Source organism: Helicoverpa zea, chromosome 17 (genome assembly GCF_022581195.2).
Source record: "Helicoverpa zea isolate HzStark_Cry1AcR chromosome 17, ilHelZeax1.1, whole genome shotgun sequence".
NCBI lineage: Eukaryota > Metazoa > Arthropoda > Insecta > Lepidoptera > Noctuidae > Helicoverpa > Helicoverpa zea.
The window spans coordinates 10,954,079-10,977,161 of NC_061468.1; the positions used below are offsets into that span (position 1 = coordinate 10,954,079).

General features: G+C 43.2%; 1 protein-coding gene across 2 annotated transcripts in view; it reads right to left on the minus strand.

The window, feature by feature from the left end:
- The window catches only part of LOC124637976 (RNA 3'-terminal phosphate cyclase), a 26,409-nt gene continuing 3,326 nt past the window's right edge, over nt 1-23,083 (minus strand). For both annotated transcript variants that reach the window (XM_047174731.1, XM_047174730.1), the window contains exons 3-9: nt 17,217-17,346; nt 13,259-13,444; nt 12,465-12,603; nt 11,991-12,109; nt 5,838-5,985; nt 4,179-4,289; nt 1-1,022 (exon numbers count right to left, since the gene is read on the minus strand). In XM_047174731.1, the coding sequence (XP_047030687.1) occupies nt 909-1,022; nt 4,179-4,289; nt 5,838-5,985; nt 11,991-12,109; nt 12,465-12,603; nt 13,259-13,444; nt 17,217-17,326 (927 nt within the window). In that variant the 5' untranslated portion in view covers nt 17,327-17,346 and the 3' untranslated portion in view covers nt 1-908. The remainder of the gene's footprint in view (nt 1,023-4,178; nt 4,290-5,837; nt 5,986-11,990; nt 12,110-12,464; nt 12,604-13,258; nt 13,445-17,216; nt 17,347-23,083) is intronic.

Sequence of the window (23,083 nt, forward strand, 5' to 3'; positions counted from 1 at the left end):
TAATGTTTTATTAACATTTATTTATATTTGATTAATATTTATTAGAATAAGTTAATAATTAACTGGAATTGATGGTACAATATCGTACGGCAGACACGGCGAGACTCGCTACACTACATAACATGAGATTTTTCACCGAAACTTTCAAGTCTTGTCACCGCCGTGGCAAATTATAAAAATCGAGAATCCGTATAATATATAAGATCGCAATATTTCTTTAGAATATTATCGTTATCACGCAATACACGTTAAAGCTTACAACATTCATAATAAAACACGTTAATCAGACATTTAAGATTCCTGTACTTGAATTAGATACTAAAATACATATACATCGATATGATGAAGTTAACTCATACCCTTTTGTGAATCGGCAGCGATCCTGAGTACAAAACATCGTATAAATAACAAATACAACGCAGTCTAAATGTATAGGAGACTACGTTTCATTTAATTTAGTATATATTCCGCTATTACAAGCGTAATGGTCCATCGTTAGAAAAATGCGTATAAGGTTTATATCACACGGAAATTGCACATGTAAAGCCGATCGGCTTAGGAAAACTAGAATCTTGATGGCAATCCAACGTAGCCAGGATTTAAAACCTTCAATATTTTCCTTTATCCTTCAGTCCTTGCCTCTCTTGCACCGACTCCATAAGACTGCCATTTCTTTCCACTATAAAAACCGCCATTTCTTCCACACGAACATTTTCAAACAGCTGCTAAGTACTAAAATAGATTTTTGGTCTCCCGTTGAAATGAGAAGTACTTTTAAGTGTTTGGCAAGTACATATCATTTGTGGACCATTGTTGTTATGGCGTTGTTGAGTTGTTGGGCCCTTGTTGAGTTGGTGGGCCCTGGTTGTGTTGTTGGGCCCTTGTTGAGTTGTTGGGCCCTTGTTAGCTTAGTACCGGTTCGGTAGTAGTTCGGCCTGGTTCGGGTGGTGTCTGTTGTACACTCGTAGGCCGTTGCATTGGATTATGTTCTGGGAGCCGTCTTCCTCTACTTCGAATCTTACCTGGAAATAAGAGATGTTTTTTTTAGACCCCAATTTAAGTCACAGGTGGGCTAAACCGGCTGCTGATGTTATTTCGTACACCCCTAAGAACACCATCTTTTAAATTCCGGGCTGTTTTGTGAAAATCCTCAAAACCCACAAAACTCTAGATTAGTCTAGATCGATTCGGAAATAGAACCCAGGATCCCGCGCTGAACAGCCTAATCTATCTATATACATCTATACTAATATAGCGCAGAGAAAACATTTCTTATGTTTGTACCTAATCTCCAAGACTCCTGAACCAATTTCAAAAATTCTTTTACTATTGGGAAGCTACACTACATTCTACATAATATTTTACATTATATAATATTTCCCCTCGAAGAACAGCAAATAAAAAATTAAATTATAAATTTAAAAAAACCCCCGACCCAAAAAAAGCACGCTATTATTATGACAAAAGGTTAAAAACGCTAAACCCTATAAAAAGCAAAAAATAACTTTTAACACTACGTAAGTACCAACTAAAGCATGTCAGACTAAACTAAATTTTGTCGTGTCGGGGGACCGCTCTAATTTATTAGCTTAACGTTAGAAGTAATTATATACTACTTCTTATAACTTTTTATATAATTTTGTTTAGATACGTGTTTTTTTATACGAATGTTGTAATTAAGTAGGTATCATTTGATTAATGTACTATTTTTAAAGGTAAAAAGCGGTCCCCCGACACGTCAAAATTTAGTTTAGTCTGACATTAGGGCGTGCAATTTCGGTAAAACAAAAATTACCGGTAAAAATTCGGTAATAAAAATATTTTTACCGGTAAACCGGTAAAACGGTAATTTTTGTATTTTTTTTAAAATGTGATATTATAACAATAAGATTGGGTAGTCTTAAAGCAAAAACTAAATAAATATGCAAAGTATAAGGTGGTAAACGTTTTTTGTGTCGTGGGCCGTAACAAAAAACATGTCAGTAACATCCGTACGCGATGTCGCCGACAAAATGCAAGAAAAACGGCTGCGATGGTACGGACATGTAAAAAGGAGTGACACCTGAGGACATCGGCAGTGTGAATGTGATACTCAATCTCAATATACCCGGTCAAAGGCGCAAAGGCAGGCCGAAACCGTGGTGGTTGTGTGTCGTAATGAATGACATGAAAATCTGCGAACTCGAAGAGGAAGATGTCTATTCAGGAGGATAGAGCGAAGTTGGAGAAGGAAGATACGGAAAGCCGCTAAGAATTACCGTAAAAAATATACTTTTCATTGAAGGGAAAGCCCTTTTTTATGGTAAATCATCAAATGACAGACTCTTTCTGTCTAAAACCCATGTTTTTTAGTAGGTGTTTTATGGACCAGGGTAGCGGTAACTCTTTCGAACAATCCCGCGGCCCCGGCAGGCCTTGGCCCTGCTGGGCCCCACTGGGTTTGCTGACATCTCCCTGAGGAGCCTGTGGAACAACGCGCGCCGCTGACACGGGTCTGTTGTCTATGCAGACGGTGGAACGATGAGCCACCCGAACTCACCGCCCACAGACCGACGCCTACGGTGGCCGGGAGTCGTCTCTCGACCCTTGGCGCCCGTGGTGTCTTCCTGGTCCACTACAGCGGCTGGGATGAGAGGTGCTACTCGCAGTCGCTCCGCCGTCTCCTTCTCGAGCATGACTGCTTCGCAGAAGGGGCGACGGCTTCCCATTCCCTCTAGCTCCGGACCATGGCTTGAACCAGGGAAGGACGCGAAAGGTCGCCGCTGCCTATTGCCTCGACGACAACACCGCGGTACCCTTCCCAGGCAGTGCACACCTGGACTGTGTGCTCCACCGTGTCCTCAGAGCTGTCCACATGGTGGTGAAGTAAAAGCCCTTGCTCAGTAAGGTCATAGAGTAGGTAAAATAAGCAATAAGCATTTGTACCTTGTATGAGCTGACAGCTATGAGGAAAAACAGAATAACCGAATGAATACAATTTGTTTAGATTTTATAAATTAAGATGAGAAAGAAGATTTGTATCTAACCTAGAGATAGTTAAGGACACACAAGTTTACTTTTCTAAAAAACAGCAACTATAACACTCTTACAATACGTAATGTATACAACATTACATTATATTCAGGCTACATAACAAAGATTTGACGTTAAATGAACAATTGCTATATTTTATCAGAAAGACGTAAAAACCGGTAAATTACCGGTTTCATATTATTTTTACCGGTAATTTAAAACTCGCAAAAATGGGCGATTTACCGGTAAAAACGAAACCGGTTAACCGGTATTGCATGCCCTATCTGACATGCTTTAGTTGGTACTTACGTAGTGTTAAAAGTTATTTTTTGCTTTTTATAGGGTTTACCGTTTTTAACCTTTTGTCATAATAATAGCGTGCTTTTTTTGGGTCGGGGGTTTTTTTAAATTTATAATTTAATTTTATTTCATGCTTTTTGAAGGAGCTACTTAATTTTTCCTTCTTTCATTTAATTTCTTTTATTTTAAGATGTGGTCGCTATATGCGATCTCGGCCAAAGGAAGCTGTTTAACAATCCTCATGACAAACTGGCTCTGGGAGAATTGCACAGATTGAGAAACAATAAAGATTATCCTTTGGTAATTTTAGACTTTCAGCAAAAATACATATAAATCGGTTTATCCGTTTCATTCCGGCATTCCAGGGTTTCATCCGCCACATCCTATTTCCTGCATCAGGTTCTAGTCAATTAGAAAAATGAAGAGAGCTAGTCAAGACAAATTCAACGAGCCCAAACTCGATGGGTTTACTAAAAGGCAGTTCAGGGTTACGTCTCCTATCTTCGTGTCCTAACAGCAGACCAGCTCAGTGGTTCCAGAAGACATTAGTGTTTCAAATTTCTGATCCCACATATGCTTGCAAGTAAACTGAGCGTGTAACATTCCTATCACACCTAACAAACGAGCTGATGACCTTGAAGACCTGAACCGATTTCTACCAAACATAGCTAAGAACACTCCCGAATGACATACCTTTCAAACAAAAAAAAACGCATTACAATCGGATCATCCGTTTGGGAGCTACGATGCCACATACACACACACACACACACACACAGACACGTCAAACTTATAACACCCCGTCGTTTTTGCGTCGGGGGTTAAAAAATAAAAATAAACATATAAGTACAACTAATATAACATACATTGGCGATGAGCTCAGCGATGTAGATGGCAGTCTTGGTGTGCAGCGTGATGTCGCCCACGCGCATGCTCGACCGGCCCTCCGCTAGCGCCATGTAGATTATCACCTGGTCCTGAAGTACAAGGTGTATTGGCATTATTTGATCCAGTAGGGTGCTCGTAGTTAAGTAAGTTTGAACGCGCAACCTATCTCTAAGTAAGAAGTGTCAGAAATCGATAACCTTTAGTTAACAAATCAACAGACAGTATAATTTATATATAAAACATTGTTGAAAGGTTCTTTTAACCTACAAACCGACATGTGTTACTTAGTTAAAGAGTCTTCTTCTTCCCAAAAAAAAACACAGGAATTGGTGAAGGGTGGGCGTTTTGGATCTGCCTTTTGTAAAAAAAGTCGGTTTACTGACGATAGTTGAACGTGACAACGTCATAAGAAAATACTGATGGAATGGTTGCATTTTTCAAAAGAAAATTTTCATTTTATTTGTTTGATAGATATTTTGTATGGATGTAGAGAAGGAGGTTAATGGAAATCATAATTGAACTGATCAAGTTACATTTATTTGTACGCATAAATACAATTATGTCAATTTTTTTTTTTTTTTTAATATATTTATTTATTTTTTCCTAAGTTCCCTAAGTAATTTCATACTGGCTCAGTGATTTAAAGAAAAAAAATATATTGATTGATTTAATTGAGAAATGGAAGTTGGGATGGAATTAGATAATCAAAAGTGTTTCTAATTTAAAATATAGGTTAAATTTTCTGGTTTGACAAGAAAAAACTACTTCGTACTGGTACTTTTCTTATTAACATTTTTTACCTCGAATTTAATTTATTCTTTAATTAAATGAAAAACATTTTTAATAAAAAAAAAATATATATTTTATAAAAATTGGTGTCAATTAAATTGGCCCGAAGTGTTTCGTCGTCCTGACGTACGTCAACCGCAGCTAAGAACCAATCCCGAGTGACGGCTATGACGCGATGCGCTGCGGGCCAATCACCGCTTTACCGCCGCCCCCGCGCTCCGTTCATACCACCAAAGGGACCCAATAAATCACTTCTGCGCAGGTGAAAGTCAGGGCTCGACTTCCGTGCCGGTAACCTTTACGTAAACCTTATTATTATAGTTTTGTTATAGCATAACCTACAATCGCTGCACTAGCGGACTGATGCTATTTATTATAATTATGAAAGCACGAATATTCGACAATATATCACTGAACATATATTAAATATCGAAAGAATCATTACCTTTATCGTCGCAATTATCGTTGCTATAAACAATTTACACCACATTCACTTTTCACTGCACTTCATACTTGACGAAAATATGTAAATATATTATTGAATAGCAGCTGTTTACGCAGACGCATCGCTCACTCAAGTGGGAGAGAGACAGATGTCGAACGCTGCCGAACGCGTAGGCCGATTGTGCGATGGAACGCCTCAGAGCGAGGTAACGCCTCAGAGCGAGGTAACGCCGCATGAGTCATGTTTTTTCGTGCGTGCAGCCGGCTCCATCGATTTATAAGACGTTGTCACGTCAAAAAAAATGACATTCGAAAAGTGCTGTTTTGCAACCAAGTTTGAATTAATGATTTTCATAGAATATTGGGAACGACCGTTAGACTACTAGTAAAGTATGCATTGTTACCTGCAGATGCGTGTCGAGACAGCCGCCGCTGAGTATGTCGTGGCGCAGCGCGAGCGCGGCGGCGCGGCCCACGTCCAGCGGCGCCGCGCCGCGCCGGCCCAGCCCGGCCGCGCCCAGCCGGCAGCCCGACGACGTCTCGCACACCGTGCTGGACATACGCAGTTTAATCAGTGTTTTGAAAGGCTCCGTATGCAAAGGGAAACATTGGTTTATAAAGGGGTGCACAGGAGAAATACATAAGGGACTAGATAGGCATAATACTGTTACAGCCTTTTTATCGTCCCACTGCTGGGCACAGGCCTCCTCTCACGCGGAAAAGGATTGAGCATTAAGATAGGGATAATACATGAGGAGTATATGTATAGGGGAATACATAAGGGAGAGTACATTTTTTTTTTTTCCCTTACATGGCATTCACGTCTCTTGAGTGTGAGACGTATTTGGCCAACAACGACGTTTTATTGAAAGTAACGGTGCAATTCGAGGGGAAACAAGAGTTTGATCCAGGACACCATTAACAAATAACATTAAATGAAGCCATAAACAACACAAGACAATCACGATATCATACAAAAAATATATAGTATATAAATATAGTCAACTACCTGCTTTTTAAAGTAAAGACCAAAGGGAAACCATTTAGATTTTAAAACTTAAGCCCGTGGAAAGAAATATATTTCATTAAATAAACTATAAATGGGGAGTGAGAATAAGTGAGAAGCGACTGAAAGTTGATAGGCCGAGGTATATTTGGGGGAAGAATGTCATATAAACTAAATGTCAATTTAGGACAGTTGAAAAAGATATGATCTACCGTCCCATCGTCCAAACCACATTCACAAAGAGAGCTATCACGAATTCGAATTTTAGTAAGAAAGACCGGTGTACATGCGTGACCCAGACGAAGGCGACATATGGTGGATGTGGTTTGTTTGCAACCTTGCCGAAATCGGAAGAACCAGGGTTTCTGTGGTATCAGGGGTTGTATATCCCCATAATAACGCCCTTTAGTGAGTCTTGATGAGTCCCATAAATCCTGCCAGTTGTTTCTCAAATGCGAGTTGGCTAAAGGAAGCAAATCGGTATGATACACTTCAGTGTAATTTTCAGTTCCGCTTATTGTAGCATCCTTAGCCCAAGAATCTACCATTTCATTACCTGTAATACCAGAGTGCCCAGGGCTCCAAGCAAGGATTATGTCTAGGCCTTTTTTACTACACTTAAATAACAATTCTTTAATCTTAAAAATAATAGGAAGCTTAATTTTCATTTTAAATTGGTTACTACAAATTTTCTGTAAACAACTTCTACAGTCTGTAAAAATAATAGTTTTGGAGAAATTATGTGTGTCAGCGAATAGGAGTGCCTCATAAAGGGCAATAGCTTCACCGGTGAACACGGACGCCTGAGAGGGGCATTTAAAGGATAAAGTAACATTGAATTTTGGAATCCAAACGGCAGCTCCAACGTTACCGCTGGGGGATACTTTAGAGGCATCTGTGAATATTGGTATCCAATCTTGCCAATCAGCCAAGAGTCTCATAAAATTTTGGTTAGCTACGGGGTCATCTTTACCAATTCCAAAATTCAAAATAACCTTAGGGGAAAACACTAAAGAAGAATAATCAGTTTGAAATAAAGGATTGATATTACAACTATAAACAGGCGCAGGAAGATTTTTAGCCTTTAAAAAACTCTTAATAATTTTGGGGGTTTCCTTATTATACCAATATTGACTATTTGAGACCTCTTCAGAAAGATCCTCCAGGCGAGGAATAAGTGGATGTGATGAACATGACATGACCTTGAAGATAAATCTGTCAGACAGATATTGTCTGCGAAGGGATAATGGAGGATCTAAGCATTCTACTTGCAACACATTTTTTGGTGAGGATTTCATTGCACCAAGGATAATGCGCATGCATTTAGCCTGTATGGCATCATATTTTTTAAGGGCTGTTTTATTGCAAGGTTCCAAAATGAATGATCCATAGTCCATATGGCTGCGAATTAGTGCATTGTACAACAATTTTTGATTATATGGATGGGAACCCCACCAAACACCCGAAAGAGCACGGAGGACATTAATACCTTTTTCACACTTATTGACTATATAATTTAAATGAGGGACACCAGTCATTTTAGAGTCCAGGAAAACTCCAAGGAATTTTGCAGAGGGAACGTTGCTGATGGTGTAGTCCCTCATATGTGACTTTGGCAAATGGAGTGAACCTTGAACGGGAAAACACAACAACTGTACTTTTAGATGGGGACAGTGAGAGGCCATGTTCATCCAACCAGACACTCAAGTAACTTAAAGCCTCATTTATACGAGATGTTGCTGTATCGATACAATTAGAGGATGCATATAAGGCGATATCATCTGCGTATTGAAGAATACTACAGAAGGGAAGGACCGATTGCTCAAGATCATAAGTATAGATGCTGTACAATAGGGGGCTCAATACCGACCCTTGCGGAATGCCTCGCCACAGAGTTCTAGGCGGGAGGAGATGGCCACCGTTTCGTATTTTAATAGTCCTACCCATTAAAAGATTACATATATAGTGTACAATTCTCGCTGGAACACTCAACTCTAGCATTTTTGCCCGGAGCACCGGAATATTGACACTGTCATATGCAGCTGAAACATCTAGGAAGCATCCCACAAGGTGTTCTTTTTTAGATAATGAAAGGCGGATATCAGTTGTAAGTATATTCAGACTATCCATAGCGCTTTTACCTTTCCGAAAACCAAACTGACTTTTCGCTAGAGAAGCATTATTTTCCAAGAACCATTCTAAGCGATTTTTAATAAGATGTTCCAGAATTTTACCTAAGGTTGATGAAAGAGCAATCGGTCTATATGAGTTAGCCTTTTCCGGGTCTTTATTTGGCTTCAAAATAGGGATTATAATTTGGCATTTCCAGTCTTTCCAAAAGGTATTGGAGACTAGAAGTGCTCAATTGGGTAATAAAACTATATGGGATACCATCTTCACCTGGAGAGGAATCTCTCAAGCCAGTGAGTGCCGTATTTAACTCGTCAAAAGTAAACTTTTCATCAAAGGAGTTTAGATTGGAAGGGGATATAGAAAGAGGGAAATCACAAGGGACATAAGGAAGGGCAAGGCTATCTGCAAAGTCCTCCAGCCAAACCGAGGAATCGTAAGAGTGAAGAGAGTCAGGCTTCAATGAACCTCTAAACCGTTTCATATTTCTCCATACAAGTGATGGGGGAGTTCTGGGGGATAAACTCTCACAAAACCTCTTCCATCCACTTTTCTTCTTTTTGGAGAGTAGCCTTTTGGTGCGAGCAGTCACTCTTTGTAAGCTTTGAAAATCATCAAGATTCAGGGTTTCATTAAAAGCGTCCTCAGCACGTTTTCTTTCTTTTACAGACGAAGTGCATTCAGAATCCCACCACGGAGGAGAAGAAAGTTTAGAGGAATAAGGCTTTTTCCTGGGGATGAATAGGTTGGCAGCTTCAATCAATGTATTGCGAAAATGTAAGTAGTTTTGAGAAGAAGGATTTTGAATAGAATTATTTAAATTATATTCAACATGCAAGGAAAATTTTTCCCAATCAGCCTGTTGAATTTTATGTTTCAAAAGAGGATCAGGAGCAGGGATTGGGATTACTGAAGAAGGTTTTGTTATTATAATAGGAAAGTGATCGCTGCCAAAGGAGTGGGGTAACACATTCCAGTTCATTAAACAAGAAAGTTCTGGCGAGCAAGCAAAAATGTCAACAGCAGATTTAGGGTTTTGGCCAGGATATACACGACGAGTAGGAGAGCCATCATTTATGACACAGACATTAATATCATTAAAGAGATCCATCAACCAGGGGGAAAAAGAATTTGTATAATATGAGCCCCAGGAGTTATGGTGTGAGTTGAAGTCTCCTAATATAATAAGTGGTGGGGGGACTGAAAACAAGAGTGTAGAAAGATCAGGGATCAGAGAGAGTTTAGGATCAGGGATATAAATTGAAACGTAATTGATATTGGCTATGCGAGCTGCTACGGCATTGATTTCTTGGGAGTGAGGAGGGAGTGGAATAACGGAAAACGGGAGAGATCTTCTAATTAACAAGGCACAGCCTGGTCTGCCATCTCCACGATAATCCCGCAGACAGGCGAATCCCGGAACTCTAAAGCGAGACCCAGGTCTCAACCATGTCTCCGAGATAGCCGCGACAGATACAGAATGAGTATTAATTAAATTAAATAAATCAGGTTTTTTAGGGACAATACTTCTAGTGTTCCACTGAAGAATTCGGAAGTCCGGAGGGGCCATTGGAAACAATTTCAGCGAGTCGTACAAGTAAAGGAGCAACGTCGTACGGTAACACATCGCTGAATTTAGCAATGATATTTGTAATGACCATTACCAGTAGATCTGGTAAGTTTTCATTGGGCAATGTGTGAGTTCTATTTAGTCCACAACCATTGGGTAGAGATGATGTGGGTTCTCTAATTAATTCGTGATGAACATGACGATCATAACCCTCTGGAAGGGGAGTCCTCTCACGGCGGGGAATTTCAACTGTTTTACGGTAAGACATCCTTTGAGGGGTGGAACTAGGAGTTGAGTATGGAGATAATGGGTTCTGTACTGGCTGCGGTGGAGTTTGTGCAAACAGGGTTTTTGCAACGTCAGAGTAGGCCCGTCTTATTGAGGGTTCCTGCGCAGAGGCCTCCATATATGATATACTTTGCTCAGACATGATTTTTTTAATGCGCTTTTGCCTGTCAAATTCAGGACAGGACGGGTCAGTAGCTTGATGACTTCCTGTACACAGGAGGCATCTGACACGGTCAGGGGAAACGTTACAGTTGTCTCCTAAATGAGATTGTCCACATTTGTAGCATCTGGCATTTGATCGGCAAACATTTTGTACATGACCAAACCTGAGACATTTCCTACACTGAATGGTCGGAAGCTGGTATATCTCCACTGCCAAAGAGGTATAAAATGCGAAAATTTTCTTGGGAAGGGATTGACCCTCAAATGTTAGTACAACAGACTGCGTGGGTAACCAAGAAGGTGAGCCATCATCTTTTTTTACCTTTCTATTTAGTCGTCGAGCTTTCACTATCTTACCATATCCATCTTTATATTCCGTGGCACTCACAAATTCTTCCATTGTCCACTCTGTTGGGACACCACGAACCAAACCCAATCGAAAAACATTGTAAGAGGGAATTTCAGCTTTAAGTTTGTGTTTGACTAATATTTCATGGACTAGAAAGTCATTAGCCGCCTTAGCAGAGCTAAACTCTACCGACAACCTATTACGACCTACTGCTTTGATACCATCTTTTTTGACATTTTGAACACCACCTTCCACCAGAAACGATCCTAATCTTATTGGTTTTAGGCTCACACCAGAATTCGGGGAGTCAGCAATACGGGACACATGCACAATAAAAGGGCCAGAGTCTTCATCACTGTATTTTTTACTGACCCAAGACCACTCTCTGGATCAGTAATAGTACGCTTGGACACTGGCTCGGTATCCACATTGACAGCCGTCCTTTTCCGAGAAGATATTTGTGAAGCTGCAGAAGCCTGAGAACCTTCAGACTCCATCACACATTCGTACACACCACCCCCGGGGCTTCAAGCGCTCGTCTCCATCCATGGCCGCAGTGGCCAACAATCGAACAAGGTTCACTCACCTACGCGAAGCTAAAATTAACCACCACCACACAAAAATATAAGGGAGTAATTGAAAAACCTCAAAACGAACAAATCCGTAACGCAATCAACCTAACCTCTCCGCGAGATCGTCCCAAGTCCTCCAATCCACTCAGGAGTACATAATTATTAACGCCCGCACTCAGACATTTAATGATTACTTAAGTCACTCCTTAGTGACAGATTGTCAAAGAAGTCCTTCACTAGGGAATGGCTTAAATAACCATTTAATGTCTTTGAGTGCAGGGGTAAGAGAGTAACTAACGGGAGTGAGGAGATCAGATTGGCAGTCGCTCCATTTTAAACAGTGGACCACAACCTCCAACCAACTATACGGAATCTCAACCCATTTAGAAAAAGCTGGACAAAAATGAATATTGTCATCAAAAATTCTACAGGTACAAAGTACAACGAAGTAACTATTAAGTATTCTATCGTACAACTCACATGATCCCACTGCAGTTGTTCGGAGCCAAGTTAATATCTTCCTTGAGCACGGTGATGTCGGTGCGCGGGTGCAAGTCGCTGATCTTCTCCTTGAAACCCTCGCTCATCTGGTTCGCCAACTAAAAAATATAAAGGGACGATTTGCAGGAAGAAAGCAAATTTATTCTGTCTGTTTGTTAAGTTTTTCGTACCCTGCAGATCATGTAGAATGGTTATTTGTAATTATGTTCCTTACTTCAATACACATAAGGTTCAATTTCCATAACTTCGCGTACTATTTGTAATTGAAAGCTTAATTCCTTAATATTCCTTTAGACTTAGATCCTTGCTCTGATCCTTAGATCTTCAAAGAAACATACTACAAGTCTATAATAACATAAATAATTCGACAAAATATTCTTTATTTGAGGGAATTTAAAACTTATGTTGGTGGGACATAAGTTTCAAATTCCCTCTCACATAACACAGACTTACCCTCATAGGCAGAGTGCCAGCCACGAAGCTCCATCCATAGATCTTGCTGATGAAGCCTCGCTCCATGACCCTGGTGGCCACCAGCTTCTGTACGGGAGTCACATCCACGGTCACGAAGCCACCGCCCTTGGGGTAGTAGCTGGAACAAATTATATTTTTAGCCGACTTCAAAATAAGGAGGAGGTTCTCAATATGCGTCAGGATCTTTTCTATACTAATATTATAAAGCTGAAGAGTTTGTTTGTTTGTTTGAACGCGCTAATCTTAAGAACTACTGGTCCGATTTGAAAATTTCTTTCAGTGTTAGATAGCCCATTTATCGAGGAAGGCTATAGGCTACTTTTTATCCCGGTACGGGAAGTAGTTCCCACGGGATGCGGGTGAAACCGCTGGTAGAAGCTAGTATAATTATAAAACTATAAGCGTGTGTAAGGGGAAGTCTCTTTATAGGTATAAGGTTTGCAGATGTTTTATCTCTTTGCGAATTTGTTGCTGGCTTTCACGACAATATTGTCATGTGAGTTTCTTTCTAGCATTATATGGACGATGCTTTAATTAAACTGTACGACTTTTTAGCATTAACACTAAAAAGCCCGTAGGCGGTTAGAGCGGATTTACTTATTTACGTAATATTTTAATTGGCAGTTATTTTCACACAAATTCCGAGTATTTTTATTCCGAGAATTGATCAAAGGAGATCTCAACAGTTAGCTACATAATGTTTTTTTTCTAGATAACAACAAGAGAGGCACTAAAAAGGATTTTTCTAGATAACAACATAAAAAGCAACTCACCCCCGTCTATGCACGGTCATATCAAACGTAGCTCCGAACAGTTTGAGCACATTTCTGAAGACTTCAGTCATGTACTCTATCTGAGGAGCCATGTCGGCGTTGGTGCCTCCCTTCAGGTCCAGGGTCACTGGCCCGTCGGCCAGCAGAGCGCAGGGTAAGGCTATTTGCATCAGCAGGCTGATTGAACTGGGGAAACACGAATTGTTGGTACAATTTGGTAAGAAACAACTGGTTTTGGTATTGCTACTTGCTACTGTTTGGTAAATATGTGGTTTCGGAAGGCATGTTAAAAAATGGTGGCTGCCATTGGCAGTTGTTATGGATAGTCATAACCAAGAAAGTCTGACGAGTCTAAAGGAGGGCAGATAGGTTGAAAGGAAAAAATATTTTAATAAAAAAAAAAATTTTAGAATGCCAAAAAATCTACCTACCATCACGGATTTAGTTTCTATACGAAAAAAAAATAACTTAAAATGTAACCTAGGTAGGTTTATATAGAGCCATATTATTTATTCCATCACCTACGAGGAGCGAGAATGACTGAAAATATCGACTATTGAAACGGATCAGACATCATTACAGGACAGAATTCTTTTCATGAAGCATACATACATTTTCCACAGCAATACCTTTGATTATAACGCCCATTGTGAAAGGACTATTGAAGCAATCGCGTGGGCGACACAAAGATGTTGTTCAAGATCGATTGTACAAGATAAATATAGATATCCCACGGGCGATATAATACCTAGTTAGGTTATTATAAAAAGTCTTTTAATAAATATTTATTGTATAGAAGCCGATAATAAGGTGTCGTGGGATGTAGTCAAGCTACTAATGATCAATAGGCTTTCAAAAGTCTTGGGGAAGACTTATGTATTGAAATCGTATTTTCAGTTAAGATTTTGGTAAATGAGAGTTTCCGAAAAGTTCTTTTATTATCACACATCTTAAATATTCATCAGGTCTTTTTACACCAAAGAGCACACGCAGTAGGTACAAATATTGCAACAACAACAGAAGAGTAACAGAGCAAAAAGAACCTTCTTTTTTTATGTCGGTTAATGACGCTGTGACGGCGTCATGACTTGCGCTGTGACAGCGTCATGACTTGCGCTGTCACGGCAGATGACGAAATATTTGAACAATTTCAATATAATAATACAACTTACATCATGCTTCAGAATAAACTCTTTAACTGGCGATATAGTTATCGGCACGGATATTGAGCTCTCGGCGGAAGAGTGGGGATCGCTTTGCGCACTTTACACATAAGGCAATAAACCGATAAATCGCTTCTGCGCAGGTTAAGGTCAGGGCTGAATATCTGTGCCGATAACTATAATTAGATAAGCATATTATGTTTTGTCTTCCATTTACTGCCCACCCAAGCACAAAATAGACCAGCATATGTTTGACAATTTCTTCTCGACTCTTGGCCCCCGATTTATTGCGGGCGGCGACTGGAACGCTAAGCACAGCCACTGGGGATCTAGGTTAATTACAACCAGAGGTCGACAATTGAAGAGCAGCATTGATAGCAATCATCTCCATACAATGTCAGCTTCCGAACCAACTTATTGGCCTACAGATCCAAATAAAGTGCCTGACCTCCTTGACTTCTTTGTCATCGGTGGGCTTTCAAGGCATTATTTCAAAGCTGAATCTTGTCTTGATAGCTCTTCTGACCATACTCCAGTCATCTTGACAGCCAGCACAACTTTGATTGAATATGATGCACCGGACATACTTAGCAATAAACAAACGGATTGGCACGCATTCCGCGAATACATAGAGGCAAATATCAAACTAAAGTTGCCACTCAAATCACCAGATGATATCGAAGAAGCAACCAAATATATAACGTCTCTTATACAAGAAGCTTGCTGGAAATGTACTCCGGAACTGAAGTACAGTAACGTCCCTGCAAATCAACCCACGCAAATAAGGCAACAAATTCTTGAGAAACGTCGTCTAAGAAGAATCTGGCATCAATCAAGACATCCGATGGATAAAACTGCTCTGAACAAAGCTACTGCAAGCCTCAAGATAGCAATATCCGACCTTCACGAAAAAACCTTACAGTCAAAGTTGGAATCACTCACAGCCACAGCAACTACAAACTATTCGCTCTGGAAATTCACGAAAACGTTGGACCAACCTCGAGTACCAAAGCCACCTATAAGATCAACTCCAAATGGCTGGGCTAGAACAAACCAGGACAAAGCAAACGCATTTGCGGAACATCTTGCTACAGTATTTACTCCAAACGACACTGGTGATGTTGCTTTTGATAAAACTGTTGAGGACACTCTCAACCAAACTCTACAACTGGATCTACCACCAAAACCAACCACAACTCGGGAGGTGTGGGGAGTAATAAAGACACTCAAGAATAAAAAAGCACCAGGGTTCGATCTGATAACCAAAGAAGTACTGAAAGAGCTACCGAAAAAGGCAGTAACTTTTCTGACGACACTTTATAACGGCATCCTGCGCGTACAATACTTCCCTCGCCTGTGGAAAATATCGCAAATTGGGCAAACCTGCTCATGAAATTGCCTCTTACCGTCCGATTAGTCTGTTACCCACTCTCTCAAAACTATTCGAGAAAATATTGCTGAGACGACTCTTGCCTATACTTGCTAGCAACCATACAATACCTGATCACCAGTTTGGCTTTAGACTACAGCATTCCACAGTAGAACAAGTGCATCGAGTTTGTGATGTAATAAGGAACACACTTGAAGGGAAAGAATATTGCTCTGCAGTGTTCCTTGATATTCAGCAAGCATTCGACAAAGTCTGGCACAGTGGATTACTCTATAAAATCAAATGCAACATTCCTCACAGCTACTACTTGCTACTGGCTTCGTATCTGTCAATAGATTATTCCAAGTCAGAGAGGGTGATGCCACATCGTCATTCCATGTCATTAGAGCGGGTGTACCCCAAGATTCTATTCTTGGTCCCATATTGTACACCATGTATACTGCCGACCTGCCAGAAGTACCAGGAGTTATGACTGCCACCTATGCTGATGATACAGCCATTTTAGCCCGAAACAAGGACTCTACTGCTGCATCAGATACGTTACAGAGGGGTCTTGACGAAATAAATGTCTGGTTGGGCAAGTGGAGAATAAAAGCCAGTGTCAACAAATCAGTTCACGCGACATTCACCCTGAGACGCGGTGTCTGTCCACCAGTCACTCTTGGTGATAATATCTTAACCCACAACGATAGCGTACGATATCTCGGTATTCATCTAGACCGCCGACTAACTTGGAAGAAACACATAAAATGTAAAAGAGACGAGCTTAACATCCGCCATAAAAATCTGTATTGGTTAATGGGAAGAAACTCTAAACTCTCTGTGGATAATAAACTCCTAATCTACAAAAGCATACTGAGACCAGGCTGGATGTATGGTATTCAACTGTGGGGTAGTGCTTGTGACTCCAACATAAATATCTTACAACGACTTGAAAACGTTATCCTAAGATCAATAGCAAATGTTCCATGGTTTGTTACGAATGCGAAGATACATGAGAACCTGAATATTAGCACAATAAAAGAGGAGATCCGACACAATGCTGAAAGCTACAAAAAGAGGCTAGAAAATCATCCCAATGATCTAGCAGTCCAGCTAATAAGTACCAGGCGTGAAACCCGTTTAAAACGGCGTGTGATCCTGGGGCCATCGTAGACCAGGTCTAGTCAATCACGATGAGGAGCTATCTCCGCTGGGAGATACACTCGACATGAAACAGTGCACTCAAAAAATTTGCTCATAGTCTACGACTGATTGCAGATATACCCAGAGAAGAAAAAAAAAAATATATTATTTTTTTCATAGGTTCCTCATTCTTAATATTTCTTAAGAAATAATAATCCAGCAAAAAAAATCTAAATAGCAAATTAATAACCTTTTAAAGACAAATAACGTTGTTTCTCACCCGGCGGTGCGTGTGTCGGCCACATAGTGACCTCTCTTGATCCTCTTGCCGGGGATGAACTGGATCTCGGTGGAGCCTATGTTGTCGCCTCGCAGCTTGGCACCACACATATCTGCTACTAGCTTTATACCTGGGTCAAATATTGATAATAATAATTCATTTAATAAAACAACTTAAATTGTGGGTTACCAAACTAATATTGATTGATACTATCCAGTGGATATCTCTGCAGAGGGGTTACCCCGGAAGACAGACAGCTGAGTTTGGTTTGAGGGAAGACTTCAAGGATCAGACGGGTTAGACACAAAATGTTCTTCGCCCAATTGTGGAGTGGTTCACTTCAGTTTTACCCAGTTGTTCTATTTTTGATAGCTAAATTATCTTCTACTATATAAAAATAAGTCCGGTTTTCCTCCCTGACGCTATAACTCCAGAACGCACGAACCGATTTCCACGGTTTTGCATTCGTTGGAAAGGTCTCGGGCTCCGTGAGGTTTATAGCAAAGAAAATTCAGGAAAAACAAAAAAAAAAATATCACCAAACAATATGTTACATAAAACGAAGCCATCTGGTGGCGGAACGGAGTTCGCCGGGTTTGCTAGTTTGTTCATATAATCTTAATATTATTTACTGACTTTTGGGTTGACGTTCTCCCCAGCCGCCTCCAAGTGCGTGGTACAGTTCGAGCCTGTAACACCGGCGTCACCCGGGACCTTAGGTCGCAGGGAAGACTTCGGTCTCGCCCTCCTGCCTATGCTAAGAGCTGCTTCTCCCCCATCCCACCCCTTCAAAGTCCTGTCGTGTGCACAGCGCACATACCCATCCCTCGCACATACAGTCACTTCCAACCCCAGTCAAACTCCTAACCCTTTCCCAGTTTTTCCCCCAACCCCTCCACAATCCAACTCCACTCCTTACCGTGATCCTTGTGACTAAGTGGTTGCGGGCCCGTCCATCACTTATTCTCTGATGATGGCGGGTAGGAGTAAACAGTCACCTGCGCTAGGACCTGCGCAGTCGAGCGCCGTAAGTGGGGATGAAGGAATCCTGGGGGGTTGAGCCAAGCGGCGCTGGCGGTAATGCGTCCGTGCGGCAACACGCCCCCTTTGGTCTGGATTTCACGCGAAACGGTTGCCCTACCTTAGAGCCATGGGTTAGGGAAATGGCCAATCGTGTCCCGTCAGAGGGCCACAGGCGAGGGACGTGGGGTCCGCGAAAGCCGTCCTTGGGCGGCCGTAGCGGTGGTGAAGGTCATGCTGACGGTGCAAGTGAAGGTTGGAAGTCGGGACTTTCTGCTCCAGACTCCAGCCTGATCGAGTGCCCGATGTCGCACTGTAAGCCAGCCTCGCGTTCCTATATCTACCGGGTAGTCCTAGCGTGCCTACCTTCAGTAGGGCGCTCCCAGTTGCGGGCTCCATGGAGGGTGGGAGCTCGGTAGATGAAACTAAAATAATCAAAAATATGGATAACACTAAAATAAATTTTACCGGCGTAAGGGTGGAGTCAGCGAAAGCCGACGACACTCCTACGACCTGCGCGAACACCGCGCATTCTGCCCCCGTGGGCAAATGCGACAAAGGTCCAGGCATGGCGAGAACCGTGCCGAAGACCAAACGTCAAAGCAGGAGGAAGGGACCAGGTAAAGCTGGTACCGACTCCACAAACAGGGCGAGGGTTATAGGTACGGGTAAAACCAGTACCGACCCAAGCACCCCCGTGACGGTTCCGTCGGCGGCTCACCCCCTCGGCGGTCCTCACATAACACAGCACACCGAGCAAATTGCTCCACATGCCGGCACCTCCGGGCCATCTGCCTCCGTCAACGCGGATACGGTAACCCGGACTGAGGACTACTTCTCCTCCGCATGGCAGGTGCAAAAACGCAAGGGCAAGGGGAAACAAACTCCACAACCCCAACGCCCTAACCAAAACCAACATGGCGTGAGCTCCAAGAAGAGGAAGATCAACCCACGCCAGCGCAGGCGAGCGCGCATGAACGCGAACGCCGCGCCCGACACACCAGCTCTACCCGCTGCCCCAACCTCCGGCCAGCCATGCTTCTGTGCCGGTGGGCGTACACAGGCCCAGGCAGGCGAAAGCCGACCTGGACCGAGTGGTCGTCCGCCGGGCGCGGGGGCCGGCAGGCCGGTGAAGGAAGGGGACGAAACAATAAGCCCTGCAGGTGAGGTACAGACAGCTGCCAAACGCGCTCTGAACGAGACACTTTCGCCCCGTGGGAAGCGCAAACGACAGTGCCTGGACCCGTCCAAGCGGGCCACTCCTCGGGTAAGCTACGCTCAAGCAACCAAGGAGTCCCTGTGCATCGCAGTTACATGCGGCCACACCGGGATCCTAACAAAGGACGTAGCGGACACGATACTGACGGGGATACAGAAGACCATCCTAAAGGAGGCATGGTCCCCGAACAACAAACAACCGGGGCCAGCTTTTAATGGTAAGCCGGTTTACACAGAAGGCGTCCTGAAGCTGTGGTGCTCCAACGACCACACTTTGACATGGCTTCAAAAAACCATCGCCGACTTGGCCCTTTCAACCGGCCACCAGCTGATCATCAAGAGCCAGTCGGAAATTACACGAAGGATCAGGTGTGGCATCCTGATCCCTAATGAACAGGGGGCCATCACCGACTCGCGAGACATCGGGCGGATTCTGGCATACCAGAACCCGCAGATCGCGGTCGACAGGTGGGTGCTCCAAAGACAGGAGAAGCAGCAAGGCGCCAGCTTTGTGGTGGTGGGAATCCCGGAGGAACAAATCGCGACCCTGATGAAGTCCGGGCGCCGCCTCGCCTTCGGGCTGGGTGCGGTGTACGTGAAATTCCAGGGTCACAACGGCAAGTTTGCCGATACTCCGCCGGGATGGGACCCCGCCACTTTCACCATCCAGAAACAGCCTGGCACAAGTACCACGACCAGCGAGGGCGCTGGCCCCACCGAGGGCCCTGCGGTGCCCGTACCCGCAACCGTCCCCTCACAGGACGACGACCCGGAAGAAGCCCTTCTGACGGGTTCAGACCTGGAGGGGGACGAAGTCGAGTCCGGGGACCTGCTGGCCGGGCTACAGCTTGGAGGAGACGAGGAGGGCGCAATCTGCGATGGCGTCCCCTTCTTCGTCGACAATTAAAATCCTCCAAGCAAACCTCCACCACAGCCAAACCGCGACGGCTCAGCTGCGCAAATGGTTGGAGGTTCAACACACGGCCATTGCCCTAATCCAGGAGCCGTGGGTCAGGGCCGGCCAAATCAGAGGACTCTCCAATCTTGGAGGTAAGATTCACGTAGACATACATCACGACCATCCCAGGGCGTGCATCTATACAACAAAAAACATAAAAACACAGTTTTTATCAGATTTCTGTTGCAGAGACCAATCTGCCATCTCAATACAGCAACCTGCTTTAAACATGGAGATCACCCTCGCCTCGGTATACATGCCCGAAGCAGAGGAGCCTCCTCCCTACGACCTCGCCCGCCTGGTGAATCACTGCGAGAGAGAAGGGAAGGAAGTGATTATCGGTACTGACTCCAACGCACACCACCCTTTGTGGGGAATGGATACACACAACGATAGGGGTAAGACCTTATTTGATTACTTATTCACAACCAACCTATCACTAATAAACACTGGATCAGAACCAACTTTCGTCACTAGACGAAGTCAAACAATTATAGACCTGACTCTCGCATCAGAGAGCGTAGCGGAGCTAATCACAGGATGGCATGTCTCTAAGGAGGCATCTTGCTCAGACCACAGATGGATCCGCTTTGACCTACAGGTCTGTATACAAGAAACACCACCGAAACGGAACCCACGCAATACGGACCGCGCGACGTACACCCGTACGCTCAGCACCAAACTTGCGCAACTCGGGGACCCTACAAATTACGTGGACACAGAACAAATTGACGAACAGGTAAGCTACCTCACACAGTCAATGATAGACAGCTATCAAACAGCCTGCCCCGAAACTGCATACCAGAAAACACCAGGGAAACAACCATGGTGGGGTGCGGAACTAGAACGCAGGCGTAAACAAGTGAGAAAAACTCTAAACAGAGCAATGAATACATGTGCCGACGAGGATTGGGACGACTATAAGGCGGCCAAATCAAGGTACAAGAAATGCATCAGATTCCGAAGTACCAGGGGATGGCGCAAGTTCTGTGGTAACATCGAGTCCTGTCAACAAGCAAACAGGGTAAGGAAAATCCTAGCACAACAAAACACACCTGGTCTGGGCACTCTCCGAAAACCAGACAACACACATACCACATCGCCGGAAGAAACGAAGCGCGTCCTAATTGAGACCCACTTCCCAGGATGCGTTTTCACGCAAAATGTAGAATGGCATGAGGTAACACAAACACCAACTGAAGAAGATTGGTCATACGCACAAAAAATCGTCACAATGGAAAAACTCCATTGGGCAATTCAAAGCTTCCACCCATACAAAGCAGCAGGTCCGGACGGAATCTTCCCAGCGCTCCTGCAATGGGGAGGACCATACATCTCATATAGACTATTAAGACTAATGAGAGCATGCCTGGCTTTTCGATATGTCCCCAAAAAATGGAGGGAGGTCAAAGTAGTCTTTATCCCAAAGCCAGGTAAAGGAGACTACACAAGCGCAAAATCTTACAGACCAATCAGCCTGACATCCTTTGCTCTAAAAACCCTGGAAAGGTTATGTGAGCGAGAGCTGAGGGACGGTGCGCTAAGAAACAACCCCCTGCATCCGAATCAGCACGCATATAGCTCGGGGAAATCAACAGAATCAGCGCTTCATCTGGTAGTAAGCCGGATAGAGGAGGCAATAGAACAAAAAGGCATCTGCCTTGGCACCTTTATAGACATTGAGGGAGCCTTTGATAAAACAAACTTCGTTAGCATAACAACGAGTTTACTCAGACACAGAGTTAACCCGATGCTAACTGATTGGATCACAAACATGCTCAGCAAACGCGTGGTACGCTTTGAAGATGATGACAAATCAGCACTAATAGCCAGAGGATGTCCACAGGGAGGGGTACTGTCCCCGCTCCTGTGGAATCTAGTGATTAATGATCTCATCACAAAACTAAACGCAAACCACGACTACACAATAGGTTATGCGGATGACCTTGCCATCCTCATCTCAGGCAAGGTAACTGACACTATCTGCAACCTTACTCAACAGGCCCTACGAATCGTAGAACAGTGGTGCAGGGAATTTGACCTTTCAGTAAACCCCACCAAGACTGAGTTAGTCATGTTCACAAACAAACGAACGTTGGGACCGTACAAACTACCTAAACTCTTCAATACAGAACTCAAACTATCCAACGAAGTCAAATACCTTGGCGTCACTCTGGACAGTAAGCTGAAATGGAGTAATCATATAGACAATAAAGTAAACAGAGCCAGCATTACCTTTTGGCAATGTAAGAAAATGATAGGGAAGAAATGGGGCTTATCCCCTAAGATAATACTATGGCTATACAAAACAGTGATCCGCCCCATGATCACTTACGGCGCCTTAGTCTGGTGGCCCAAAACCGACCAAACTACAGTCGCAAATAAACTGGCGCGAGTCCAAAGACAAGCCTGCATGGCAGCCACAGGTGGCATGAGGACAACACCAACGGCAGCGTTGGAAGCCATGCTAGGTCTGCCGCCGCTGAACCTCTTTGCACAGCAAGAAGCAGCAATGACGGCTCTAAGACTCAAAACCCTTAATCTCTGGAGCAAGTTGCCTACAAAACACACAACTATACTAAACAATCTTTATGCAGACTTTCCCATTATGCAGGCTATAAACGACCGCATACCCAAAGTCTTTATATTCGATAAGAAATACAGGATCCAA